General features: G+C 35.7%; 2 protein-coding genes across 8 annotated transcripts in view; one reads left to right on the top strand and one right to left on the bottom strand.

Annotated features, from left to right (window-relative positions):
* Positions 1-7,863, bottom strand: part of LOC306871602 (protein kinase C and casein kinase II substrate protein 3-like) — a 36,923-nt gene extending 29,060 nt beyond the window's left edge. The window contains exons 1-3 of one of the 5 annotated variants that reach the window (XM_079419663.1): positions 7,565-7,863; positions 7,334-7,458; positions 1,300-1,365 (exon numbers count right to left, since the gene is read on the bottom strand). The gene's annotated coding sequence lies outside the window, so the exon portion shown is untranslated. Of the gene's footprint in view, positions 1-1,299; positions 1,366-7,333 lie in introns of all 5 variants that reach the window. The other 4 variants (XM_079419661.1, XM_079419667.1, XM_079419668.1 and 1 more) reach the window with 4 other exon arrangements.
* A 1,781-nt stretch (positions 7,864-9,644) lies between these two features.
* The window catches only part of LOC306875979 (casein kinase I-like), a 60,305-nt gene continuing 44,875 nt past the window's right edge, over positions 9,645-25,074 (top strand). Inside the window, exons 1-4 of one of the 3 annotated variants that reach the window (XM_079426847.1) lie at positions 9,645-9,851; positions 13,826-14,142; positions 15,743-15,783; positions 16,123-16,192. In XM_079426847.1, the coding sequence (XP_079282973.1) occupies positions 13,962-14,142; positions 15,743-15,783; positions 16,123-16,192 (292 nt within the window). In that variant the 5' untranslated portion in view covers positions 9,645-9,851; positions 13,826-13,961. The remainder of the gene's footprint in view (positions 9,852-13,825; positions 14,143-15,742; positions 15,784-16,122; positions 16,193-25,074) is intronic. The other 2 variants (XM_079426848.1, XM_079426849.1) reach the window with 2 other exon arrangements.

Genomic DNA, 25,074 nt, shown 5'->3' with positions numbered 1-25,074 from the left:
AATATAATTATTATAAAATAAATTTTTAAAGGAATATTCACACAATTTTTCTACCATGTATTAATTTTAACAGTAAACCTTTGTTTGTTTGCCAAAAAATAAAAGGGTTTCATTTTCATTTAATTAAAAATAAGTAAATGTTTCATGCCTTCATTTGATTATCAGAAAAAATAAAACACGAATTTCTGGAAAAAAGAAAAAGAAAAACAATTGTAGGGCCCTATTGTTCAAAATGTTGAAATTGAGAGTTTTGGACTTATTTTTTCACTGAAATAAATGTTTTTGTTATTACACAGAGAGTAAAGTATTGAAAAAAGGTACCGTTGGGTACCGTTACCGAATTTCAGGTGCCATACCGGTTAACATGTGAACGGTACCCAACCCTAGTTGTTAGATGTGGCTTTAAAAATACAACTTGCAGCATGTGGCATTCGTTTGTATGACTCTCACACACAGATCTCTCTGACACACACACCTTCACAAACAGTGTAAATGCATGTCAGCCTCAGTGGTACACAAGAAGAAAACCTTTGACTCGTGGGCCAAGTCAGCAATTAATGACAAATACTGGATAACCTGCTACCACAGACCCATGAAAACAATGGCTTCCGTCTGAGCAGAATGAGGCCAAGGGAAGGAGGGGCTGAAGCTCTCATAAACCTTGCAGGAAACTCACAGTCATTAATCTGATTAATGTGTACAAGACAACAGAGCATACAATATTTCAAATGCCCATTAATCAAAGCATACTTTTTCCAACAAGGGCATTCTTTCCAACAAGATCTGACTCCTTTACAACTGGCAAACAACATGGTTAAGGAAAACTAAATGCCTGATAGACAATACAAACAGCAAGGCCAAATTATTCTCATGAGGTAAATCATGCAATCCAAATGATCTCAAATTGTAAACAGATTAGTGACCTATATTTCAGCCACGCTGATTAAATCGCACAATATTTGGCCATTATGAGATTAGTGCACTGGAATATACAGTAACGCTGCCCACTCTGGTCAATGAAGTGACATTTCACCATTATGTAAATCACCAACAAAGATGTGCCAATATATACTTTTTTTTTCATAAATTTTGTCTAAAATAAGCTTTCATTTCAGTAATGATTTCCTTTTTTTGGCATTATATTATTCAGGCATCTAGACATCAACATTAGAAAAGCCCATACTGGTCGACCACTAAAAGAGATGCAGAATAATTCAAACATGGCATAGACAGATATATGGAAATGCAGAGTAACATTTACAAAACCAGAGAGAAACAAGCTTAACGTGAGGAACTTACCACAAGCAAAGGAGAATGTTAGAAATTAGTGGTGCTTTGCCCAAGAAAACGGCCTCTTCGGTGGCCCTGTGAGAAAAAGAAGATGTTAGGCTTATGTATTATTATTAGCCATTGAAGATGTATTGTAAGCAGCAGAAAGAGTCTCCTGGTCCTCTTAAGATGGCAGTACGGTAAAGAAAGCAGCAGGTTAATATAAACCCAGGCAGTCAAAGGTGGCACATTCTGAGATTGAGAGTGAAATGCCACACATAGAAGACCTGAAGAGACAATCATGAGGGCACTGGAAAACACCTCGACTATATGCTACTGGCCTCAAACCTGACCTAGCCACAAGTCAACACCTCACTCAAGGAATGTCCTGGGTTTAATATAAGTTAAGCTCTATGGAGAGCAGCTGTGGCACATTTACCACATTAAATATTACATCTTGGGTGGTGATGGCGCAGTGGATAAGACACATGCCTTTGGTGTGAGAGACCCGGGTTCGAATCCACTGTGAGACACCAATGTGTCCCTGAGCAAGACACTTAACCCCTAGTTGCTCCAGAGGCATGCGACCTCTGACATATATAGCAATTGTAAGTCGCTTTGGATAAAAGTGTCAGCTAAATGAATAAATGTAAATGTAAATCTTGTCCCTTAGAAAAAATAAAAATGCACTTACAATAAATGAGTTGAACAATACGTCATTACCAAAAAGAGACTGTTTATAGAGAAAAATCCACCCACACATAACCAGATGTTCATACATCTAGAATAGTAATGCCACCACTTCAGAGATCGAGTTTTACAACTTCATAGATCAAATAATATTTCATTATTATTGACATTATCACTTATATTATTGATATATTGATTTATTGGTTTGATGATAGCAAAGATACTATCTGTCAAAAGTTTGGGATAAATAAGATTTCTTTAATGTTTATACAAGAATTCTCTTGTAAAAAAAAAAAGTCTCTTGCATTTAGGTAATATTGTGAAACATTATTACAATTTAAAATAACTGTATTCTATTTGAAAATATTTTAAAATGAAATTTAATCATGTGATGAATTTATGACTTCAGTGTCATACGATTCTTCAGAAATCATTCTAATATACTGATTTGGTGGTACTCTATTAATAATGGGCATTATTATGATCAATGGTGAAACGTTTTTGGTGCTTAATATTTTGTGGATTTTTTTTTAGGATTCTTAAATAAATAGGAGCAGGATGTTCAAAATAACAGCATTTATTTGATATAGAAATCTTTTATAACATTAAATGTTTTAGCTTTCACTTATGATATTTAATACATCCTTAAATAAAAGATAAGCTGCTTTTTTTTAATCATACCCCAACATTTTCAATGGTATTGTATCAAGTAATATGTATTAAGCAGCACAACTGTTTGCTAAAAATGAAGGAACACCGAAGCAGTGGATTATTTTACAGGGTACCATGTAGGGGTGGGCGATATGGGAAAAATATCATATCACGATTTTTTATAGAAATATCACGATTCACGATTTTTATCACGATTCTTTGTTAGTTTTACTATTTTGGTTTTACAAGTTGTCTGAGCATTACAGCCAAACTAGAAAGACAAAGATGCATGGCAGATATTTAGGCCAAAGTGGGCGAAGATAAAAAATCTTTGTCATTATTTTATTTTTCTTATTAAAAAATAAGAACAAAGATACACATTACAAATACACATAATATACAAATAAAACAAACAGTGCTTTATTTTCAGGTACAATAGGTGTATTTAGCAGAGCATTCAATGAAATTGAATGAACAAATATAAAAATAAAACACTAGATAGACTGATTCCTAAAGCAACTGTATTAAAGTTTTTCAGTCAAGAATAGTGAGTGATTTTGTTTTGTTAACGTTAAAGGAATAGTTCCCCCACAAATTAATATTCTGTCATCTGTCTGTCAATTCTGTCATAATGTTGTATTTTTATCATCATTTACTCAAAAGTTGTTTTAAACCGGAATGAGTTTCTTTCTTGTGCTGAACATTTATAAATGCTATTTTGAAGAAGGTGGAAAACCAAACAGTTGCTGGTCCTCAGTGACTTCCATAGGATTTTTCTTTCCTACTATCAAAGTCAATGTGGACCAGCAACTGTTTGGTTTTCCACTGAGTAAATAATGATAGAAATTAAATTTTAGGGTGAACTATCCCTTTAATGACAGTCGACAGCACGTTTAGTGTCCTGTCCCTTTAAGAGCTGCACGCATCTAATATACAGTACAGGCACGCATCCCTTTCTCTTAACTATTTACTTTCATTTTAGAGATAACCAACTCAGTCTGTATGTAAACCTTGTGTGTTTTGACAGTATTAGCGCAAAATATAACTTAGTTGAGTAATCAGGCGCTGTTAGACAGGCGTTTTAGTGCGCGTGCTTCAGGTGTATGCGCGCAGAACAAGCGCACGTCAGACCAGCGCGCGAATTAAACATTTAACCAGCAAGGCTTGTATGCAAATAATGTACTTTTGCGATCGCGAATAAGTGCAGTGTCCTGTCTGAGTAACTCTACTGCTGTATGTCGTGTTGTACAGTATATAGAGACGGAGGCGCCAGAACTGTATTTGACAATGTGCGTGGTAGCGCGATACTACGATATTTCTTAAAAAGCAGATCGTGGAGACCTTTTTATCGTCCACGATCAAAAATCGTCATATCGCACACCCCTAGTGCCATGGCCTAATTTCATAAATGGATGACTGACAATAGCAGACCGACGGAAGTAAATGTTGTGCCTTAAGATTATTTCAGAAAGACTGTGAGAAGACTTGCTGCTTATGAAAAAGATTAACAGATGTGAGGAAAATTACTGGTTCATAAAGATGACAAAATCTCAACAGCAGAGGAGCTTAGCTAACAGGCCATATATAATATAATATGTGCCATATAATATTTGGCACATTTCACATATTTATAAAAAAAAAAACATTTAAAGTTAACATTTATAATAAAATATTTATTAGGCAATACAGTGTTACAAATATGATCTACCAAATTTTAACTACCAAAATTACCAATTTTTAACATAGTTTTCAAAAGCAAAAAATATAGAATTATTAATTCCTAAATATACAATTATGGAGGAGTTGCACCACTAAAACTAACCTTTATTGTAAAATGGACAAGTTATTTGACTCACAATCATTAAGGGTCCTCTCCATATTAATATTTTTCTGCATGTTTCGACAGCATATAAAAAATAAATTCTATTGAAATTAAGTAACATTCCTTTAAAAGCATAACACCAATTTTCAGACAGCCTATTTAGACCAAAATGACATCACTAGTCTGAAAGATCTGACACAAGTGACCATTTTTCACTTAAACCCCCACATTTACCTTCCTTCCGCACATCTTCCCAGGAACACTGATCTGTCAAAGAATCCTGAATTTGGCATCGGGACAGCTCAATATAGCCCTGCTCTCAAAGGCTCAGTGATCTCTGGGTTCTTGTGTAGGCATAAAGAAAACAAAGGCAGTTTTGTTCTCCACCCAGCGTCCTCCAGCACCATGCACAACAACAGAGATAGTTTCCTACGTTTGCCCCAGTGAGTTTAGTCTAAGATCAGTGAGCATCCATGAAAGGTCTCCATGACTGAACAAAGAAAAAAATACAATACAAAAACATCTAGGCATAAGACTTCATGGAAACACAACAAAGAAAGCTGAATGGGATCACCTGAGCCCTCACGGATCTGCAATTTAACTCTCTTCACTTAAAAGTGCAGAACCCTAATTACTAAAGAGCATGAAGCCCTTGACTCGCACTCGAAACAACTCACAGTCTAATCTCTGATTTAACTTTTACTGCACTTTGACATTTAGCAGACACATTTTATCCAAAGCAACTTACAGTGATTTTAGGGTTATACAAGGACCATGCTTCACTGATCCCAGAATATCTGCACTTGCAGTCTAATCATTAGGCCCTCCACCACCCTTCATCTGAGACACAATCTTCTTCAAAAGGACATGTACCTGAATGTTAAATTGCTAAAACACTGTATTTTATGGAAGTAGGAAAAAACAGTTACATATATTCTTACAGGCCGTTCCCATTCATCCATAATCTAGAGAAGACAAAACAAATGATTTCTCCTGAACCTTGATCCTGTTTGACACTGCCAGCACAAACAGTGCTACAAATTGTTATATAAATAAAAGGTCCTGTGGTTTTTACTAAAAACAGATTTCAACTTTTTGATATTTTTACTATATGAAGGTTGCATGGGAACTTTTTTACCATTTAATAGCATAATTTAATAGCAAACAATGTTGCCCCAATAATGTAACTAGTGCAAATACGAATACTAAGTACTGCTACTAATATTGGTGTTTTAGTACTAATAGTGTATTTTTTTACCAAGATACATCTTAAAAAATAAGAGTGGGTGAGTGAAAATATAATTTAACTGTAACTTAGTATATTTAGGATCAGTGTTGGGGAAAGTTACTTTTAAAAGTAATGCATTACAATATTGCGTTACTCCCTAAAAAAAAGGTAACTAATTACGTTACTTAGCTACTTTTTATGGAAAGTAATGCATTACGTTACTTTTACGTTACTTTTTAAATATGAGCAGGGCTTGATTGTTTGTTTTTAATATAATAAAAAACAAAGAAAAAACAAACGGGGGGGGGGGGGGGGGGGGTCGTGGCCTAACGGTTAGAGAGTCGGCCTCATAATCCAAAGGTTGCGGGTTCGCGTCTCGGGCCGGCAGGGATTGTAGGTGGGGGGAGTGAATGTCCAGCGCTCTCTCCACCCTCAATACCACGACTGAGGTGCCCTTGAGCAAGGCACCGAACCCCCAACTCGCAGCATAAATGGCTGCCCACTGCTCCGGGTGTGTGTTCACGGTGTGTGTGTGTGTGTGTGTACGTTGGATGGGTTAAATGCAGAGCATGAATTCCGAGTATGGGTCACCACTTATAAGTTCTAATCATAGCAAATGTAAAAGCCCTTTCACAAGTGTAATGAATAAACCTCAGGCTGAAGGAAAAGTACATTCACGTCTGTACAGTAGAACGCAGGAGAAGAAGGTTCGACACTCTTCAATAATAAAAAACAATGAAGCACAATTGTTAGTTTATCTAAAGTAATTTTTGCTTAGTATAGTTGAACTGGATCAAAGGTCAGCAGCAAAGACATCGGTTAATAATAATGGGATTAGATACATTCGTGTTGTTTAACATTTAATTATTGCAGGTTTGCATCATATTCTGAGTTTGCATTTCACTGTTTTAATTCATTTTGATGAATATTAAATCTGTTTTTTGCGAGTGGGATGAATTAATGCACATTCACATTTAGTCTAGAACTACAGAAACAGCGCACTGTCAGTCAATAAATGGGAAAAAATATTACTTTTTTGAAAAACACTCAGATATTTTCTTGTAAATTAAAAAGTAATGCGTTACTTTACTAGTTACTTGAAAAAAGTAATATTATTACGTAACTCGCGTTACTTGTAATGCGTTACCCCCAACATACAATGCTAGCCAAAAAAGATCACGTAACATTATTGGACATTATACAGAAATTAAAATGTGGTGGAAATGACACAGTGGGGAAAATTCTCCTGTGTATATCCACTGCTGTGGACAAACTAACGTTAAGTGTGTTTTAAGAGCTTATATTGCAAAAACCACCTGGCCAAAGGTGCCCATGTTTAAAGAAACACCCATTTATATTATATTTTAATCACAAGGTGACATTAGCCCCTTTCTTCAAAGAGTGAAGCCTCGTCGAATTTCATGATTTGTATGACTGTAGTGTCAAAGGAAAGGGGTGTTAGACGAACTTTAGGTGCCACACAACATAGTCCGTTAGATAAATACGTTACAAAACTTGTGGCGGACTTGTTTATTCTCCTTATCGTGTGTTTTGGCTTTATATTCTACAATGCCCAGGACAAATAAACCCTTCACACACATAACGTAAAAATGTGCCCATTTAAGCACCATAGAGATACACAGTAACCGATTCTAATACTGAAATCGACTTACTCGTTGTTGTTTTGCTCTTATTCAGGCCAAAACAGTTATGCACTCGATGTCCCGCGTCGTCAAACTCTCCCAGAGTCTCTCAGTACGATATGAAGCGGTTTATCTCCAATATATTTACACGCAGACTGCGTTCAGAGCGAGAAAAGGGCCATGAGAAGAAAAGTTGACACCGCTCAGACACCTTCCCCTTCTGCCATGGCAACCGAAATAATATCTCCCATAAACATTTACCAGGAGGCAGGATCACGGAGAAACACTTTCAACAGGTTGTTTTTAGAAATGAGGCTCATCGTCAACAGTAACTCATAGCGTTTATTCCAGCAGCAGCAGTGAGAGGAGTCTGCATTGATCCAATTACACGAGTTAACCCTTTCAGGTTCAAACAACTATTTTAGTATTAGTACTCGTAGGGTTTAATATAATGTCACTTGCATTTCTGACTTTACTAAATACTGGTCTCTTTACAATTTGAAAATTATAAGGATAAATAATATTTGAGGGTTTTGCAGTCACTTGGTAATAATAAGAGCAACAGCGCCCTCTGTAGGATGAGAGGACAATACTCAATGCCGTTTCTCATCAGAACCATCTTTTTGACAGAAGAAGCGCAATGCAAATAAACAGACAAACCATTCAGTCTAAAAAGCTACTGAACATTCCCAGTTATTGCCGTGTAAGTCTGTTAAACACACTTGTCACACTGTATTGTCCCAACAGAGCCTGCCATTCATTTTCAGATCAGTTTAAATATCAAATCTAATATAAAACATGAAACAGAACCAAAAGAAAATACTGTCATAAAACCACTGCTTATTAACAATAATAATTATACATGTATCTGAATAATATAATGCATATTTAACATTTTAAACACATGACAACCTGACCTGATCTGGCATTTATGAGGAGGAAGAAAGCCTTGTCCATTCTGTAGTACGCTAATAATAATAATAATAATAATCGGTTTTATAAATGACACTAAACCTAAAATCAATAGGCTATTTCATAGGCCTATGACAAAAAAATGTAACATATTCCAGCTAACCAAGTTATACACATTAAATGCATTTCAGTTTTTGAAATAAGTATGTTTTCAATATCTTATCAGTCAAATACATTTAAAGCAAATCCACCAGGATGTGCTACACACAACATTATAATGTGTAGAGCAGGCCAGTCTATCACCAATAAAAGTCTGTAACGTTCAGTTATTTATAGCAGTATAGCACAAATATAGCAGTGCTGCTGGAAACAAATGGATGTAAGATTAATTATCACAGTGGCGCTGCAAGATATAGCCTATAGGTTATGTTTTTTAGTTCATATGGATGCTTAAATGTTAGATAGGCCTAAGTTAGATGTCAATTAGGATAATTAAACTAGATTTTTTTATTTAAATTGCTTATTTTAGGAATGATATATATTATACGATAAAATTAACTGCAGAGTTGAATTCAAACAGAGCATATCTATAACTTACTTTATTATTTTATTATTACTTTAATTATTTTGTATCTTTTGTGCTTTGAACTGAAATATACACATACGGCCTTATGAATCTTGTTTTTCTTAGGGGGTCATTCATGTTATGCCATCCATTTTTATGTTCCCACTATTGGATACAAATAAATTCACAATTTGTAAAGACAGAAATCATATTTAAATATTAATTTGAGCTATCATTTTGTCAAATATTAATTTGACGTACTTCTGAGAAGTTTATTACGAAATATTATTCTTTATTTGTCTTTTTCTCTATTATTATTATTATTATTATTAATTGTTCGTTTTTCAGCAGAATCTTTTTTTGTTTGACAGTGAATTAATATTTTCCCACGGTGTCCTCAGTATTGGCATTTTCATCTTGGTAGTCTTTTATAATGTCATTTTAATTAGCAAAAGACAGGTCCTAAATAAGATTTATCAAAAACAAAGATTTATCAACATGAATTCCTTGTTGTTTTGGTAATTTAGTTTCTCATTTTCTCATCCTGTTAGACAAAATTACAGGAATTGTGCATAAATTATTTTATTAAAATTGCATAAGATTGTGATATGCTGATTTCATGTTAACATCCTCATGTGAGCTTCCAGTCCTTCACTCAGAAATGGCCAACTTCAGCTCTTTATTTTCCTTCCATCCTGTTAAGCATTGAGTAAATAATCAAGCTATATTTAATAAAGCTTAAGAACTCGAGCTTGAACAGAGCATATAAGTCTGGTGTACTTTATATAGAAACGACAACGCATGCATATTGTTGAATTACAGAATTCCAATGTACTGCGGATCAGGAAGGGCTGTACTGATCACAGGGACTTTTATTTTGAAATCTCATTAGCGTCCGAGAGCGGAAGTCATTCGCGACCAGCGAAAGGTTCACGTTACTTGCAGGAACACTAAAGAAAGGAGGAAAAGCGGGTAGCGGATATCAAAACTGATTTTATTTAGAAAAGGTGTCATATAATCTACAAACGCTGGTATCTCCCCCTGAAGCCTCTGGCGAAGTTCATCGTGGAAGTGAGTGAAATAAATAAAGCTGCTATAGCTAACGAGCTAAAGGTGTTTGTCAAGCTGTTAGCTCCATTAGTTCATATTGGTTAGCTGACTGGTAACCCTGCCTATAATCAACGGTAATCTTGACTGATCGATCTGTATACAGAGTTTGAACAATAACTGCGCATCACGACTCGCCCTGTGGCTCATATTAGCGACTGAAATGAATAACTTGATGTCTCTGTTCGCTGTTTAGATGCGATATGCATCGATATCTGAGCAGCTCGATTGATTATCAACAAAGCAGTTAGATATATCGGTGCTCTAGACAGCTGGCGGGTGATTTGTGAAATATCGTGTTCCTCCTTCCTGTTAAGGGTTGAAAACATTGAACATTAAGGCTTCTGGCCCGCAGCAGGAGGAAAGCTCATTCAATGTCGTGAGAAGGCTTTATTTATTTATTTATTGTGTTTTTTTTATTTACGTTTGTTTTGCTGTATTAAACATACGGATATAGGTGGTGTTTATTATTGGTAGGTGGTATTTTTATTTCTATTAGTTTTCTATTATTTGTATTTTTTCAGAAGGCTTTTGTCTTTACTTGGGGACCATTTGAGAATCCATTACATAGGTCTGAGACTGTGGTCTTCGGAGAAAGATGCAAGTTTAAAAGGCTAGTTCGCCTTATAATGAAAATTCTATCAGTGTTGCAATTTCTGTAAAGCACAAAAGCCATAATCTTGACAGCCTTAGTTGCCATTCACTTTCATTGCATCTTTTTATCCATGCAATTGTGGCTGTCTCACAAAAGAAGGAAAGAAAAAAGGCCTCCATGTCTGGATCAACATGAGACTGATGAGATTATTCTGAATTATGGCAGAATTTTCATTTTTGGATGAGCTGTTCCTTTAATAATTTCATATTAAAGGATGTCAATGGCCATGTAACCATTCATTGATCATTGATTTGTGTGTCTTGCTCAGAAATGTTATGTGTGTTTGCTAATACAATTCAAATTCCTCTGTATTATCAGATTGTATTTATTGTTTCCTAAATATGTTGTTACAGGTGGTGTTTGTAGTTTGACTGCGGTCATGAATTGCATGCAAATATTCAACATTTAGGAAAACAATGCTTATGGTTAATTTACGTTAGCAAACGAGTGACCGAATAAAGGACTGTTTTCATCAAGTATAGCAATAATAATACCTATGAAGTTTTAATAATTGTCAAATTCTATGAGAATAGGGAAGTCCACAATTACACTATAATGGCACAGAGGAACAATAATTTTACAGCTGATAAAGCGTTGACTGCTGAACAGAATCCACCCAACTTTAAAGCCCCATTCACGTTAATAACAATAAATATATAACTGTTCACACCTAGTATGATAACTATAACCATAAAGATTTAATAATGGTTCTAAATCTACGAGAATAGTGAATTGTACACCACAGCTATAACGATAATGGCGCAAAGGAATGATTTGGTTGTAATCACTTTCCGAATATTTTTCCAGCTGGTGAACAATAAAACATTGGCTGCCAATCAGAATCCACATGACTTTAAAAGCCTGCTCACATCAAGAATGATAACTGTAGCAATAGCTATGATAGCATCCACACCAAAGAACATTAACGTTCATGCTTTAGTTATGTTATCTGCTGTTTTAAGTGCTTGAGCAATCGGGCGGGTTCTGATTGGCTGTCAATGTTTTTATCATTCATCAGCGGAAAAACAATAGTTTTGAAAGCACTTTCAACAATATGATTCCAACAATATGTGGTGTGGAGTCTGTGGACTTCCCAATTCTCAGAGTTAGAACGATCATTAAAACTTCACAGTTATCGTTACATCATTGGTTATCATAAACTGGCCTTAAAGCACTTGAGAATATAAAGTGGCATATGACATAACCGCAGCACGCGATTAGAAACTAGATCTCATCGTCTGTTGGTGTGGCCACTAATAAAGTTATCAGTTATCGTTCTTGGTTTAAATAGGCCTTAAGTCAATGTATATGTTTCTGTATTGTATTGAGTTCAAGCGTTGATTTTGAATGTCGATATTGAAGGTTTTCGCCTCCGTGATCACCCCTAAAGCACAGAGTTTTGCTCAGGGGTTCAGGGAAGTGTTTCCTCACTGGTTGTCACAATAGGAATACCTCCCTGATGCCCGACTTCCTCCTGAGCTAATCTCTTTTCAAAAGGTTAATGATTTGAGATGAGACATCTAATGGATACAGCATATTGCATTAGTGCTGCAACACTGATAATCACAAATAATGATGCCATGGGCATTAGAAATACGTCAAAATGTATGCACATTTGTGGGCTTATATTTAGTATAATTCCAACCGCTATTGTTTAGCATGGCTGTGCTGCGGTTGACATTAGGAACAATAGATCTGTGTGTGATATAGGTCAGTTAGAAGCACTTCAGTCCCTTTGTTTGGGCTTTGTTCATCAAAGTGAACTTCTCTTATTCTTCTGATAGAGCCTTAAGGCTTCTCACTAGGTCTTACGGTTTTGTTGTCATGTTTTGTGTTAGGTTATATGTGGCCATGGCTGCCTTTGATTGGGCCTGATTGCTTGTGTGAGCAATTATTTTGTGTCATGCTAATTTTTGTTGTTCTCAGATATGTTTTGCTTTTTAAGTTTGTAAGTGACCCATATTTCATCATATCATATATCATCCGTGAACAGACCTGTATGTGCACTTTTATAAAAAACAACAAAATCATGTGCTCTGCCTGCATGCACACATAAAGACAAAAATCACTGTATTTGGTGGATATTCCCTCATGTACTGCAAATTACAAACCAAATATTGATGCACTAATTAATTTAAAACAATTTTTTACTGAAACACTGTTAGTTTAGGTAATTAAAATGAAGTAAATGGGTTTTATTGTAAATTTTCAGAAATTTTTACTCAGTATGCTGTTTATTGGGTTGTGTCCTCAGGTGACAAATTAACACAATCATAGGAAAGTTATTTGGCAAAATGGTGACAAGCTGACACTCAATATTTCATCTAAACAAATTGCAATTTTCTACTTCAGCATCCTTTTTGTTCATCTGATGATTGTTCGCACCTTTGACGTGTTTACCTTGTCATAGCTCATCCTTTTTTGTGCACAAAATACTGTCAAAACGCTTCATTGGAGAAGCAATAATTAAATGCTGCTGTTTCGATCAATAATTTCGGCTGAAACTGAAAACAATTTTTGCTGTTTCGGCCTAATATTTTGGCTGCCGAGCTAATTGTATAGTCCATACAATTCCTCTTAAAACATTTTGACATATTAATTTTAAGTTCAACATTGAAAATTATATCATAGGTCATCCTGTTTAGTTTCTGGTCTTATTGTGGACAATTCATCTGTGCACAGAAAAAAAAAATCTGATTTTTTTTTTTTTTTTCAAAATGTACCAAAAATGTTGACTTTTGTCATGATAATAATTAGAAAATTATTACAATCCAAGTTAATTACAAATATTGTGATTGTTATTGACACAATGTAGGTCAGATTTGTTATTCTAAGAAAAGGTTAAATATTGGCACATATATTTAGCTTCATACATTTGTTGTCACTGTCTGCCAAATGTGATGTTGGCTGATTGTGTAATTAGAAAGGAAACTGACTGATTTTTATCTGTAACTGACCAATTATTCCACCCCTGGATAAAGCCTGTTTCCTACAAAATACCCACTGGAAATGTAGTTTCTTTAGCTGTGGCGCTATAGATTTTCCAGAGGTGAACAGTGGTTCAATTCATTTGAATTTAATTTTGGCATTGCCATTCACAGTGAAATATTTCAGCTTTTGTGAACTTTAGTAAGAAAGCAGGTGATTTCATTACACAAAGGTGATTTCATGATGTTTTACTCAATATAATGAAGAAGTAATGTACTTTTTACACTCGGTGTTATTGTTTCAGAGGTGTAATGGTGCTTAAAACATACTCAGATCGAATGTTTCCTTCCCTCAGTGTGCTGGCAGCAGTGACTGGTTCAGCGGCAGCGGTGCCAACAGCAGTCGTCCCATGAGTTTTCTTTTGGCCTGAGCTGTCTGCTTTGGGCTCCGGCCTGGTTCGTCTGGATCTCTGTGCCTCCGGCGCCGCTGTCATGGATCACCCCAGAGAGAAGGAGGGCGAGAGGCCGGTCAGGAGCAGTAAAGTGGGCCAGGGGCGCAGCGGGCACTCGCGGCCCTCCAGCTCCTCCACGTCCTCTGGGGTCCTTATGGTTGGACCAAACTTTAGAGTTGGCAAGAAGATCGGCTGTGGCAACTTTGGAGAGCTTAAGCTCGGTAAGAGAAGCCATTAGTGTATTATTTGTTCACAAAAGTCTCCATGGAGTAACTAGGGGTGAAGTTCTTTGCTTAAAGGTGCCAAGCAGGAGTGAATCTCAGGAGCTCTGGTGTTCCTGGGTCACCATCATTAGTCAATCCTCCAGGGAACGTTGACTTGAGTCATGTGAAAGGTCCTTAAAGCCGCAGTGTGTAATTTGTGCACTGCTAGTGGCAACAAGTTGTATAGCAAAAATACATTCACAGAGTTTTTTTTAGAATGTGCCATCTATTAGTTGAGCAAACGGATTGGTTGTGTAGACCTGTTTGGGGTTGTGATGTTCAAACAAACAGAGAAAAAAATGGCACATAGCGCATTCACCTTTTAAGGAAGACTCAAGCTTGGTCTGCACAACAAAGCATGAATATAGCAGTATTAGCCAATATTTTTTTAAAGGGGACATCAGATGCCCATTTTCCACAAGTTGGTATGATTCTTTAGGGTCTTCATGAAAAGTCTATAACATACTTTGGTTAACATTTCTCAGTGGTAGTGTAAAACAACACCCTTTTTACCCTGTCAAAAGCAGCTATGTTCACGGCGACCCGTTTCGGTGCATGTTCCTTTAAATGATAATGAGTTACTGCTTACCCCACCCCTCTGTTCTGTGAAAGTCACTATTCTTATTCATGCAGCTATAACTGCTCAAAACCATTTTAATACATTTGTCAATTACTTATTAGAGATTAACAAAAACCTTTATAAGCCCTCTACAAAGGCAACGTTAATGTAATGTAGTGGACGCGACAAAGCAAAGCAAGTTTTTTTTTTCTCAAATGTTATACACACATTTTATGCTGGGTCTATTTAATCTGTTCTATCTTTTAGTATTTCAGTCATATATATGTCAGCCACCATATTTGTTATGAATTAATGGTTTACAAGTCTATTTTAGATGGCCAATGGCTGTTATGTAATCAAGAATTGCTAAATTTCTGAAAAATTGTCAACTCACTTGAAATTCACTTATAAAAATGACAACAAATTTGGTAGATTTTGGAACTAACACAAAATGGAACTACCAATTCTGTTAATCAACCAAGCTGTCTCAGTGTTCTGCTGATAATAATTGCTCAAGTGAGGGTAGTGCATTGCTCATGACACAGGAGCTGTTGTCATAAATTGACTGGTTCAGAACCATCCCGGGTCATGTCCCAAACACGTCTTTTCTACACCTTCACACTCGCCATTAGATTTCGCTGTTTATTTATGCCAATTTTATATGGCAAATGTAAGTGAAGTGGCATTTGTGTCTTTACACAAACAGTTTAAAGCTGCTCAGAGGTGGCATAAATGCATTTACACAGTAATTACAACTGTATACTAACATACTAGGGGTTGTGGTGGGTCTGAGCAGGCGTAATTTACTCTGACTTTTATGCAACATTGCGTCTTTACATTGAATTTTGATCAGGCACGGAGCAGCCTTAACTCAGCTGTGTAAGGATGAATATAGGCAGAAATCCAATACTTGAAAATATAAGTAGGCTATAGTTAAAAATGTTCAAACTGTATAATTTCAGTTGCAGTTGGTTACCCTTTGTCTGTTTTGCCTTTTAGGAAAGAATCTCTATACAAATGAGTACGTTGCAATAAAGTTGGTAAGTATATTTATATTTATTCTTTTACAGCAGAGGCTGGTGTTCTGTTAACGTTTTGTTGTAACGTGTAGTTATGTCTAGGCATGTCTAGATCAGGAATCAAACTCTAAACACTGGATTTGTTCAAAGAAAGCAACTCCAACTGATGTATTTTAGACAGACATTTTAGGAACCTAAAATTACAAGAATATACTTGTTTATTCTGATACTGATAACTTGAATATGACGTTTGGAAATAAATGTGTGTTTCTGGCTGGAATATTTGTATATTGTAAATGAATTTAATGTGAATAAATGAAATAGTTTTAATTGAGTCATTTTTTTCTGCCATTCCTAAAGGAACCTGTGAAATCGAGGGCCCCACAGCTACATTTGGAGTACCGGTTCTACAAAACATTAGGCAGTGCAGGTAAGATTATAATCAGCACTAGCAATGCTTTACCCTGCGTTTATCTCTTTTATATACTTTGATAATATTAATTTCACATCTTTTCATGTGCATTGTTTTATATTTTTGCATTCACATCCATGTGTTTGCTCATTGTATCTCATCTACCTTTAGCCTTAATCTTCATATCCAGGTGCATGACTTTGTTTATACTGCGCTTAGATTTTGTGACAGGGGTTTACCGTTATTTTTCTTGCTTTGAAGCCTGCAGTTTCCAAGCAGGTTTTGTGAGGATGTTTCCTTTGTATTGGATTGAGGATTTTTTTTTTCCCTCCGGAGTTTTTGACATGTTGAGTCATAGCTTCAGTTTTGATCTTACAGAACGGTTTGTTTTACCTTTGAGCCTAGGCGTATATATATATAAAATGGAGATGAAAATCTACTCGCTTGCTACAAAATTCATGTTTTGCCTCACTACCAGTGGTTGATGAATAGAGAGAATTTGTCAGCAATGATTATTTCATGTTAAAAGATATTTTGTTCCTCTGACAGAAATTCTTCAGCGCTTTTCCATTGTGTTTTTGTCTCAGTGAAATGCTGCTTAACAAAAATGTGAAACCCATTGGGATGTTCCTCATAATTTCCATGCTTTTTGTAGGCTATTTGTACTTCATTGTCTTTTTTTCCATATCAGTTTACAAGTAGGTGTAAGGCACAAATGAATAAGATATAGGGCTAAGTAGTTGAGTTTCCATTATGTATTTTCATGCAAATTTTGAAATGTTCCATGAAAAAATGCTGGATAGAAACATCAAAATGGCAATATATTTTTCTATGATGGAAACACGTTTACTAAATAAATCAGTTATATAAGAATAATTATGTGATAAGAAAATATAATTGAAATAATTTGTTACTATACGAGTTTGTGTTTTATATACTGTAATGAGTGTTAAATAAGTAATTTATTTTAATTTAAATAAAAAAGAAACAACAACAGTACATACAATTTCCATTTGTATTTTGCACAATTTTCCCCAAAATGTAGGATTTATTTTGAGTTTGTGGGATGGAAATACTTTTTTCCAAGTATTTAACTTTTCGGCATAACTTAAATCCGTAACTTTGTTGTTTCCATTGGTGTGTTTGTGCTAGTGCTTGTCCAGTGTAGATTTATTATTGTTTTAACAATTTCATATTATTCTTTACCTCTGAATCTGTTCATTCATGCTTTTAATCTGCAAGGACTAATAATTCTCTTTGCATCTGTATGTAAATTAGTGCTGTCAAACGATTAATTGTGATTAATCGCATCCAAAATAAAAGTCTTTGTTTACATAATGTATGTGTGTGTACTGTGTATATTTATCGTGTATATGTAAATACACACACACATAGTATATATTTTGTAAATATTTATATGTATATATTTATATTCATACAATTTATATTATGTATACAACCCGGATTCTGGAAATGTTGGGTTGTCTTTTTAAATTTGAATAAAATGAAAACTAAAAGACTTTCAAATCACATGAGCCAATATTTTATTCACAATAGAACATAGATAACATAACAAATGTTTAAACTGAGAAATTTTACAATTTTATGCACAAAATGAGCTCATTTCAAATTTGATGCTTGCTACAGGTCTCAAAAAAGTTGGCACGTGGACAACAAAGGGCTGAAAAAGCAAGACATTTTTAAAAGATTCAGCTGGGAGAACATCTAGCAACTAATTAAGTTAATTGACATCAGTAACATGATTAGCTATGAAAGGGATGTCTTGGAGAGGCAGTCTCTCAGAAATAAAGATGGGCAGAGGCAATCCAATTTGTGAAATAGTGTGTAAAAAGATTGTGGAATACTTTAAAAACAACGTTCCTCAAAGTCAGATTGCAAAGGCTTTGCAAATCTCATCATCTACAGTGCACAAGATCAAAAGATTCAGAGAAACTGGAGAAATCTCTGTGCGTAAGGGACAAGGCCAAAGACCTTTGTTGGATGCCTGTGGTCATCGGGCCCTCAGACGACACTGCATCACTCATCAGCATGATTCTGTCATTGACATTACTAAATGGGCCCAGGAATACTTCCAGAAACCACTGTCGGTAAACACAAACCGCCGTGCCATCTGCAGATGCCAACTAAAGCTCTATCATGCAAAAGGTATGTGAACATGGTCCAGAAGCGCCGTCGTGTCCTATGGGCCAAGGCTCATTTTAAATGGACTGGAAAAATGTTCTATGGTCAGACGTGTCCAAATTTAACATTCTTGTTGGAAATCACGGAAGCCGTGTCCTCCGGGCTAAAGAGGAGGGAGACCTTCCAGCGTGTTATCAGCGTTCAGTTCAAAAGCCAGCATCTCTGATGGTATGGGGGTGCATAAGTGCATACGGTATGGGCAGCTTGCATGTTTTGGAAGGTACTATGAATGCTCAAAAGGTATATAAAGGTTTTAGAGCAACATATACTTCCCTCCAGGTGATGTGTATTTCAGGGAAGCCCTAACCCTAACCATGCAAAACCACATACTGCAGCTGTTACAACAGCATGGCTTCGTAGTAGAAGAGTCCGGGTGCTGAATTGGCCTGCCTGCAGTCCAGATCTTCCACCTATAGAGAAAATTTGGCGCATCATTAAATGAAAAATATGTCAAAGACTACCATGAATTCTTCAGCAGCTGGAAACCTATATCAGGCAAGAATGGGACCAAATTCCGACACCAAAACTCCAGAAACTCATAACCTCGATGCCCAGACGTCTTCAAACTGTTTTGGAAAGAAGAGGAGATGCTACATCATAGTAAACGCCCCCTTCCCAACTATTTTGAGACCTGTAGCTGGCATCAAATTTGAATTGAGCTCATTTTGTGCATAAAATTGTAAAGTTTCTCAGTTTAAACATTTATCTATGTTCTATTGTGAATAAAATATTGTAAAAGTATAAAAAAAAAAATATATATATATATACACTCACCTAAAGGATTATTAGGAACACCATACTAATACTGTGTTTGACCCCCTTTCGCCTTCAGAACTGCCTTAATTCTACGTGGCATTGATTCAACAAGGTGCTGAAAGCATTCTTTAGAAATGTTGGCCCATATTGATAGGATAGCATCTTGCAGTTGATGGAGATTTGTGGGATGCACATCCAGGGCACGAAGCTCCCGTTCCACCACATCCCAAAGATGCTCTATTGGGTTGAGATCTGGTGACTGTGGGGGCCATTTTAGTACAGTGAACTCATTGTCATGTTCAAGAAACCAATTTGAAATGATTCGAGCTTTGTGACATGGTGCATTATCCTGCTGGAAGTAGCCATCAGAGGATAACAGAAACAATGCTCAGGTAGGCCGTGGCATTTAAACGATGCCCAATTGGCACTAAGGGGCCTAAAGTGTGCCAAGAAAACATCCCCCACACCATTACACCACCACCACCAGCCTGCACAGTGGTAACAAGGCATGATGGATCCATGTTCTCATTCGGTTTACGCCAAATTCTGACTCTACCATCAGAATGTCTCAACAGAAATTGAGACTCATCAGACCAGGCAACATTTTTCCAGTCTTCAACCGTCCAATTTTGGTGAGCTCGTGCAAATTATAGCCTCTTTTTCCTATTTGTAGTGGAGATGAGTGGTACCCGGTGGGGTCTTCTGCTGTTGTAGCCCATCCGCCTCAAGGTTGTGCGTGTTGTGGCTTCACAAATGCTTTGCTGCATACCTCGGTTGTAACGAGTGGTTATTTCATTCAAAGTTGCTCTTCTATCAGCTTGAATCAGTCGGCCCATTCTCCTCTGACCTCTAGCATCAACAAGGCATTTTCGCCCACAGGACTGCCGCATACTGGATGTTTTTCCCTTTTCACACCATTCTTTGTAAACCCTAGAAATGGTTGTGCGTGAAAATCCCAGTAACTGAGCAGATTGTGAAATACTCAGACCGGCCCGTCTGGCACCAACAACCATGCCACGCTCAAAATTGCTTAAATCACCTTTCTTTCCCATTCTGACATTCAGTTTGGAGTTCAGGAGATTGTCTTGACCAGAACCACACCCCTAAATGCATTGAAGCAACTGCCATGTGATTGGTTGATTAGATAATTGCATTAATGAGAAATTGAACAGGTGTTCCTAATAATCCTTTAGGTGAGTGTGTGTGTATATATATATATATATATATATATATATATATATATATATATATATATATATATATATATATATATATATATATATATATATTATATATTATATATATATATATATTATATATATATATATTATATATATATATATTATATATTATATATATATTATATATATTATATATATTATATATATATATATATATATATATTATATATATATATATTATATATATATATATAATATATATACACGTAACATATTTTTCTGAAATATATACATGCATGTGTGTGTATTAATATGTACATAATAAATATACACAGTACACACATTATGTAAACAAAAACTTTATTTTGGATACGATTAATCACGATTTATCGTTTGACAGCACCAATGTAAATATATGCCATTTCGACCTCAAAGCTACTAGACTGCTCTGCTACAATTCAGAGATCGCTCAATGATTTTGGTTTGGTTTAGCGGTGGTTCCACTCTGTATCTTTTAGCTTTTTAATCAGGACACCATATTGAAGTAAGACTCAAACTAGTGGTAAAGCATTTGTCTGCTCGTGCAGTAGCTGCTGGGTTTGATCACTTCACGCTGCACTTTGATTCAGGAAGTGGCAGCTGGGGTGTCAGAGCAGTGCGGTGATGGTGTTGTCCTTGTGACACAATGCTCTGTTCAATGTCTGATAGGCCAGGGGGTGTGGCCTCAGACTTTCCACTTCTTGAGATTCACACGCCAGTCCTCAGTCAACATCTTCATACTGAGTGTATTAGCATAAGAAATATACTCAGCAGCAGCTGCGTCAGCAAGATGGTACCTTGTCAGCTAGATAGAAATTTCACTATCATCTGAGGGAAACTCATTTCACAGGGGTCATGCTAACAAGCACATTTTCTTTGATTTCTTCCAGAGCTTTTTAAAGCACAGATTTTGGGCAATGGCGTATATTGGTCTCATACTGGATTCTAAGCCCAGATAAGCTTTACAGAACATCCCATTGGAATGAAATTAAGATTTCAGTGAGTGGAAAATGCACTAATGAACATGCTAATCACAGACTGAATATTGTTCTTATGTTGGCTGGAATGAATTCTGACATTCCAATTGCATTTTTATTTGGCATTTTACTGTATAAAAATGTAATTATGCAGTGACATGATTTGCAGTGTCTGCAGTTTTTAATCAAGGCAAATGCTTCTAACAGTCAACCATTACAACTGATTATATTAAGGTTAGTGCTGTCAAAATGAATGTTAATGCATGCGAGTCATTTTTTTATTTTATCTTTTATCGCATTAAGAATATTTAACGCAATAGCTTGTTTGCAATCGCGTGATTCTGACATGTTGGACGTGATTCTTTTGTTACGGATAGACTAAGCAACTAACCCTGATTGCAAACAAGCTGTTTCGGAAGTGAATCTCGCATGTATATCAGGGATGTGGGATATATGTCACTTCTGAAACTTTGTGCATGTACAGGGTATGTGGCCGTTGGTCTTGTTAGCAGCACGTAAAACAAAACTTTGATTCAAATTCTTAATTGATTATAGCCTAGAAAGCAAGCAAACAGCGTTTCCATATAATCACTAAAAAGCTGACACTCACAATTAATCACAATTTCACAATGTTCCATTATAATCAATGAAGCTCTCTAAACTGCAGATATAATATCTTATTTACACTGTGTCTACTTGTGGCGTTTAGCATTAAGTGAATTCTAACAGTCTCTGGCAGCCCTGCATCCATTTCTATATTTCTTTATTAATATCTTTAAAAATTATTATAACTAATATTAATCATTTACACACACGAGCATTATTCAACTCAGCTCCTGCAGACTCGGGTTTACATGCCACTTTTTCCAGTAAATTTCTTGCCTTTTGACCCTTTTATGAACAACACATTTTTGTACACAATAAATGCGCATGGTTTCTTGGTTTGACCGAGCATCCATAAACAAGGCAAAACATTTTGAGTTTCTGCTAGCAATTTCTATATAGAAAAATCACTTCCTGCCCTCTAGCTGCATTTCGCACCACAGCAATGATGTCATGTGCAAACAACCTATTAATGCAGGGGTGGAGCTTGTGTTGGCCCCTCCACTCACAACTGCTGCTTGGGTCTCTTATTTTCTTGAAGAATTGCATTTATTTAGGCACAGCATTAGGGGTGCAAAGGGGCGGAAACTTTCCATGGGAACTTCGTCTGGGGAATATTGGAAATATTCCAAGTTTGAAACTAACCAGGAATTTACGGGAATTGATTGGAAATTTGGGGAAATTTATAAAACTGTATCATATACAAACATGCATATAAACATTTTGTTTGATCATAGGCTCAAATGTATGCAAATTAATACACATTTTAAAAACAACATTTTTGGATTTTTTGGGGGGAATCTGATGCTTTTTTCAGGATTTATTGATGAATAAAAACTTTTTTTTCTAACAGTATAAGTCTTTACTACTACTACTTATTAATTGAGCACATCCTTGTTTAATAAAAGTATTAATTTATATTAAAAATAAAGATGCTGACCCCAAACTTTTGAATGGTAGTGTATTGTTAAAGGATTTCTATTTTAAATGTTCTTCTTTTAAACACTCTATTCATCAAAGAATCACAGGTAATAATAATAATAATAATAATAAATATTAAGCAGCACAACTGTTTCCAAAATTGATAAATAAACATATTACAATGTCTGAAGAATCATGTGACACTGAAGACTGGAGTAATGATGTTCAAAATTCAGCTATGCATCACAGAAATACCTTATATTTTAAAGTATATTACAACAGTAAACCATTTTTTTTTTCTGTGTTTCTGATCAAATAAATGACGGCTTGATGAGCAAAAGATATGCAATGTTTAAAAACATTAAACACAGTCATGTGTCAACTTTTGACCAGTACACTTCTGTATGATAACAGAAAACTTGCTAGCAGAAGGAGCATCGCAGCTTGAGCTATATAGCACATAAAATGTCTAGCTACTGTATAAACACTTTTTGGTATTGACTAGTTAAACTGATATCCCATAGATCAAATATATTTAGAATATCAAAACTTAGATGTAGTCTTTGGGCTCAAATGCAGCAAGTGTGCTTCCTTCAGAGAAAATGGAGCGGAATCCCCCTCTTAGGTGACTAGTGGGGATTGTGTGTGGGGGAGGGTCATTTTTAGACTTTTGTTTTATAATTATCTTACCTAAATGTTTCAGTCAGTGTATTTGTTTTTACTATGGTATAGGGTAAACGTACCGATTAAGCTCACGTACTTGTAAAGTGATGGATGTCACTTTAAGCTAAGTTAATCGATCTTCTGTGATTTTCAGACTGGCTCTGATCTTTGGCAGCTAGCTTCAACTTCTCCAGACTGTAAATCTGTGGAAAATCAGGGCGGAAATCATGTAGTGTATTCCAGCCATAAGAGACTATAGATAAGCTGACATCCATTTAAAAAGAGGTTTCATAAAGAGGCTAGTTTCTATGTTCATCCTTATGAATTAAATGTTTTATTGGTTTGTTTTAACTGATTTTTGAATGTTACATAGCTGAACGTGAACAAGTATAGATGTTGATATGTGCTTAGATGACACTTCACTATGAATATATATAACTCATCGACTTGAGTGCCTTGTTGCTTGATTTTATTTTTTGTTTTTTTCCGATTGACTTTGTACCTTCAAAAAATATATATTTTTACAATTATTCTTTAAAAATATTCTTTTAAGAATTTTTAATAAAACACGATGTGAGCTTAATGGGAACAGGGGTGTGCTTAAAGCGTACAAAAGTGTACCCATTAAGCACAGCCGCCGGACCTTTTGAATTTAATGATGTATATCTTAATCGAAATGCTTTTGTCATTTAAAATAAAATGAAATATTTTTGTGTGAGAGATTAATATTTTATTTTAACATAACTTTTTGTACTGAAACCAATATCTTGTGCACTAAAAATGTCTCAATGTAGATTTTGGTGAGCTTAATAGGTACGTTTACCCTAGTCTAATTTAGTTGCACAGTATATTACACACAGCACAAGGAACTTTTAAACAGCTTTTTTGTATAATTCGTGTAATTTATATGAATACTTACCAAGATGGAGATTTTGATATTTTGTGTGCAGGATTTAAGAAATGATCTGTTCGTGTTATGGAGGAAAGCACTGTGCATGTAGGGGGTGTGGCCTCAATAGCCTTGCAGCAGTGTGCTGTGTGTATGTGATTGAGCAATGTGTAGGGTAGAAATTAAACTGAAATTGCATTAAATCTGGTTGTTTTAACCAAGATTATGCTGCAAGATTTTGTTCTCAACTACATTTAAGTTTTTGCAAATTTCCAGTTTATTCCCGTTAATTCCCATATATTCCCGTTAATTCCCATGGAAAGTTTCCAGTCTTGAAAATTCCCGGAATAATATCTGCGATAGACTGTGTTGGTGGTTTTACCGGTGTGAAGCCGCAACACTGGTTACGCCACTTGCCCACCGCAAAACTGTCGTTTTGATTTTTTTTATAGTAATATAAATCATTAGTTCAGTTAGAGAACAGTCACTACAATTAAAATTGAACGCGGCTGCTCAATGCAGCGTGCCGAACGACAGTCGCATCACTGATACGATTTTATTTATCACGTGAGGAGAAGCTGACAAGAAGAGTGAGGTGAGACAGATGGCAGAAGAGTTTCAAAACAACATGCAAAAGTTTTAAAAATATTTTGGATTTTGAAAAGCCTG

The sequence above is a fragment of the Barbus barbus genome, assembly GCF_936440315.1.
Source record: "Barbus barbus genome assembly, chromosome: 1".
Taxonomy (NCBI): domain Eukaryota; kingdom Metazoa; phylum Chordata; class Actinopteri; order Cypriniformes; family Cyprinidae; genus Barbus; species Barbus barbus.
Note: the sequence above shows the minus strand (reverse complement) of the source record. Positions and strands in the feature narration are given on the sequence as shown.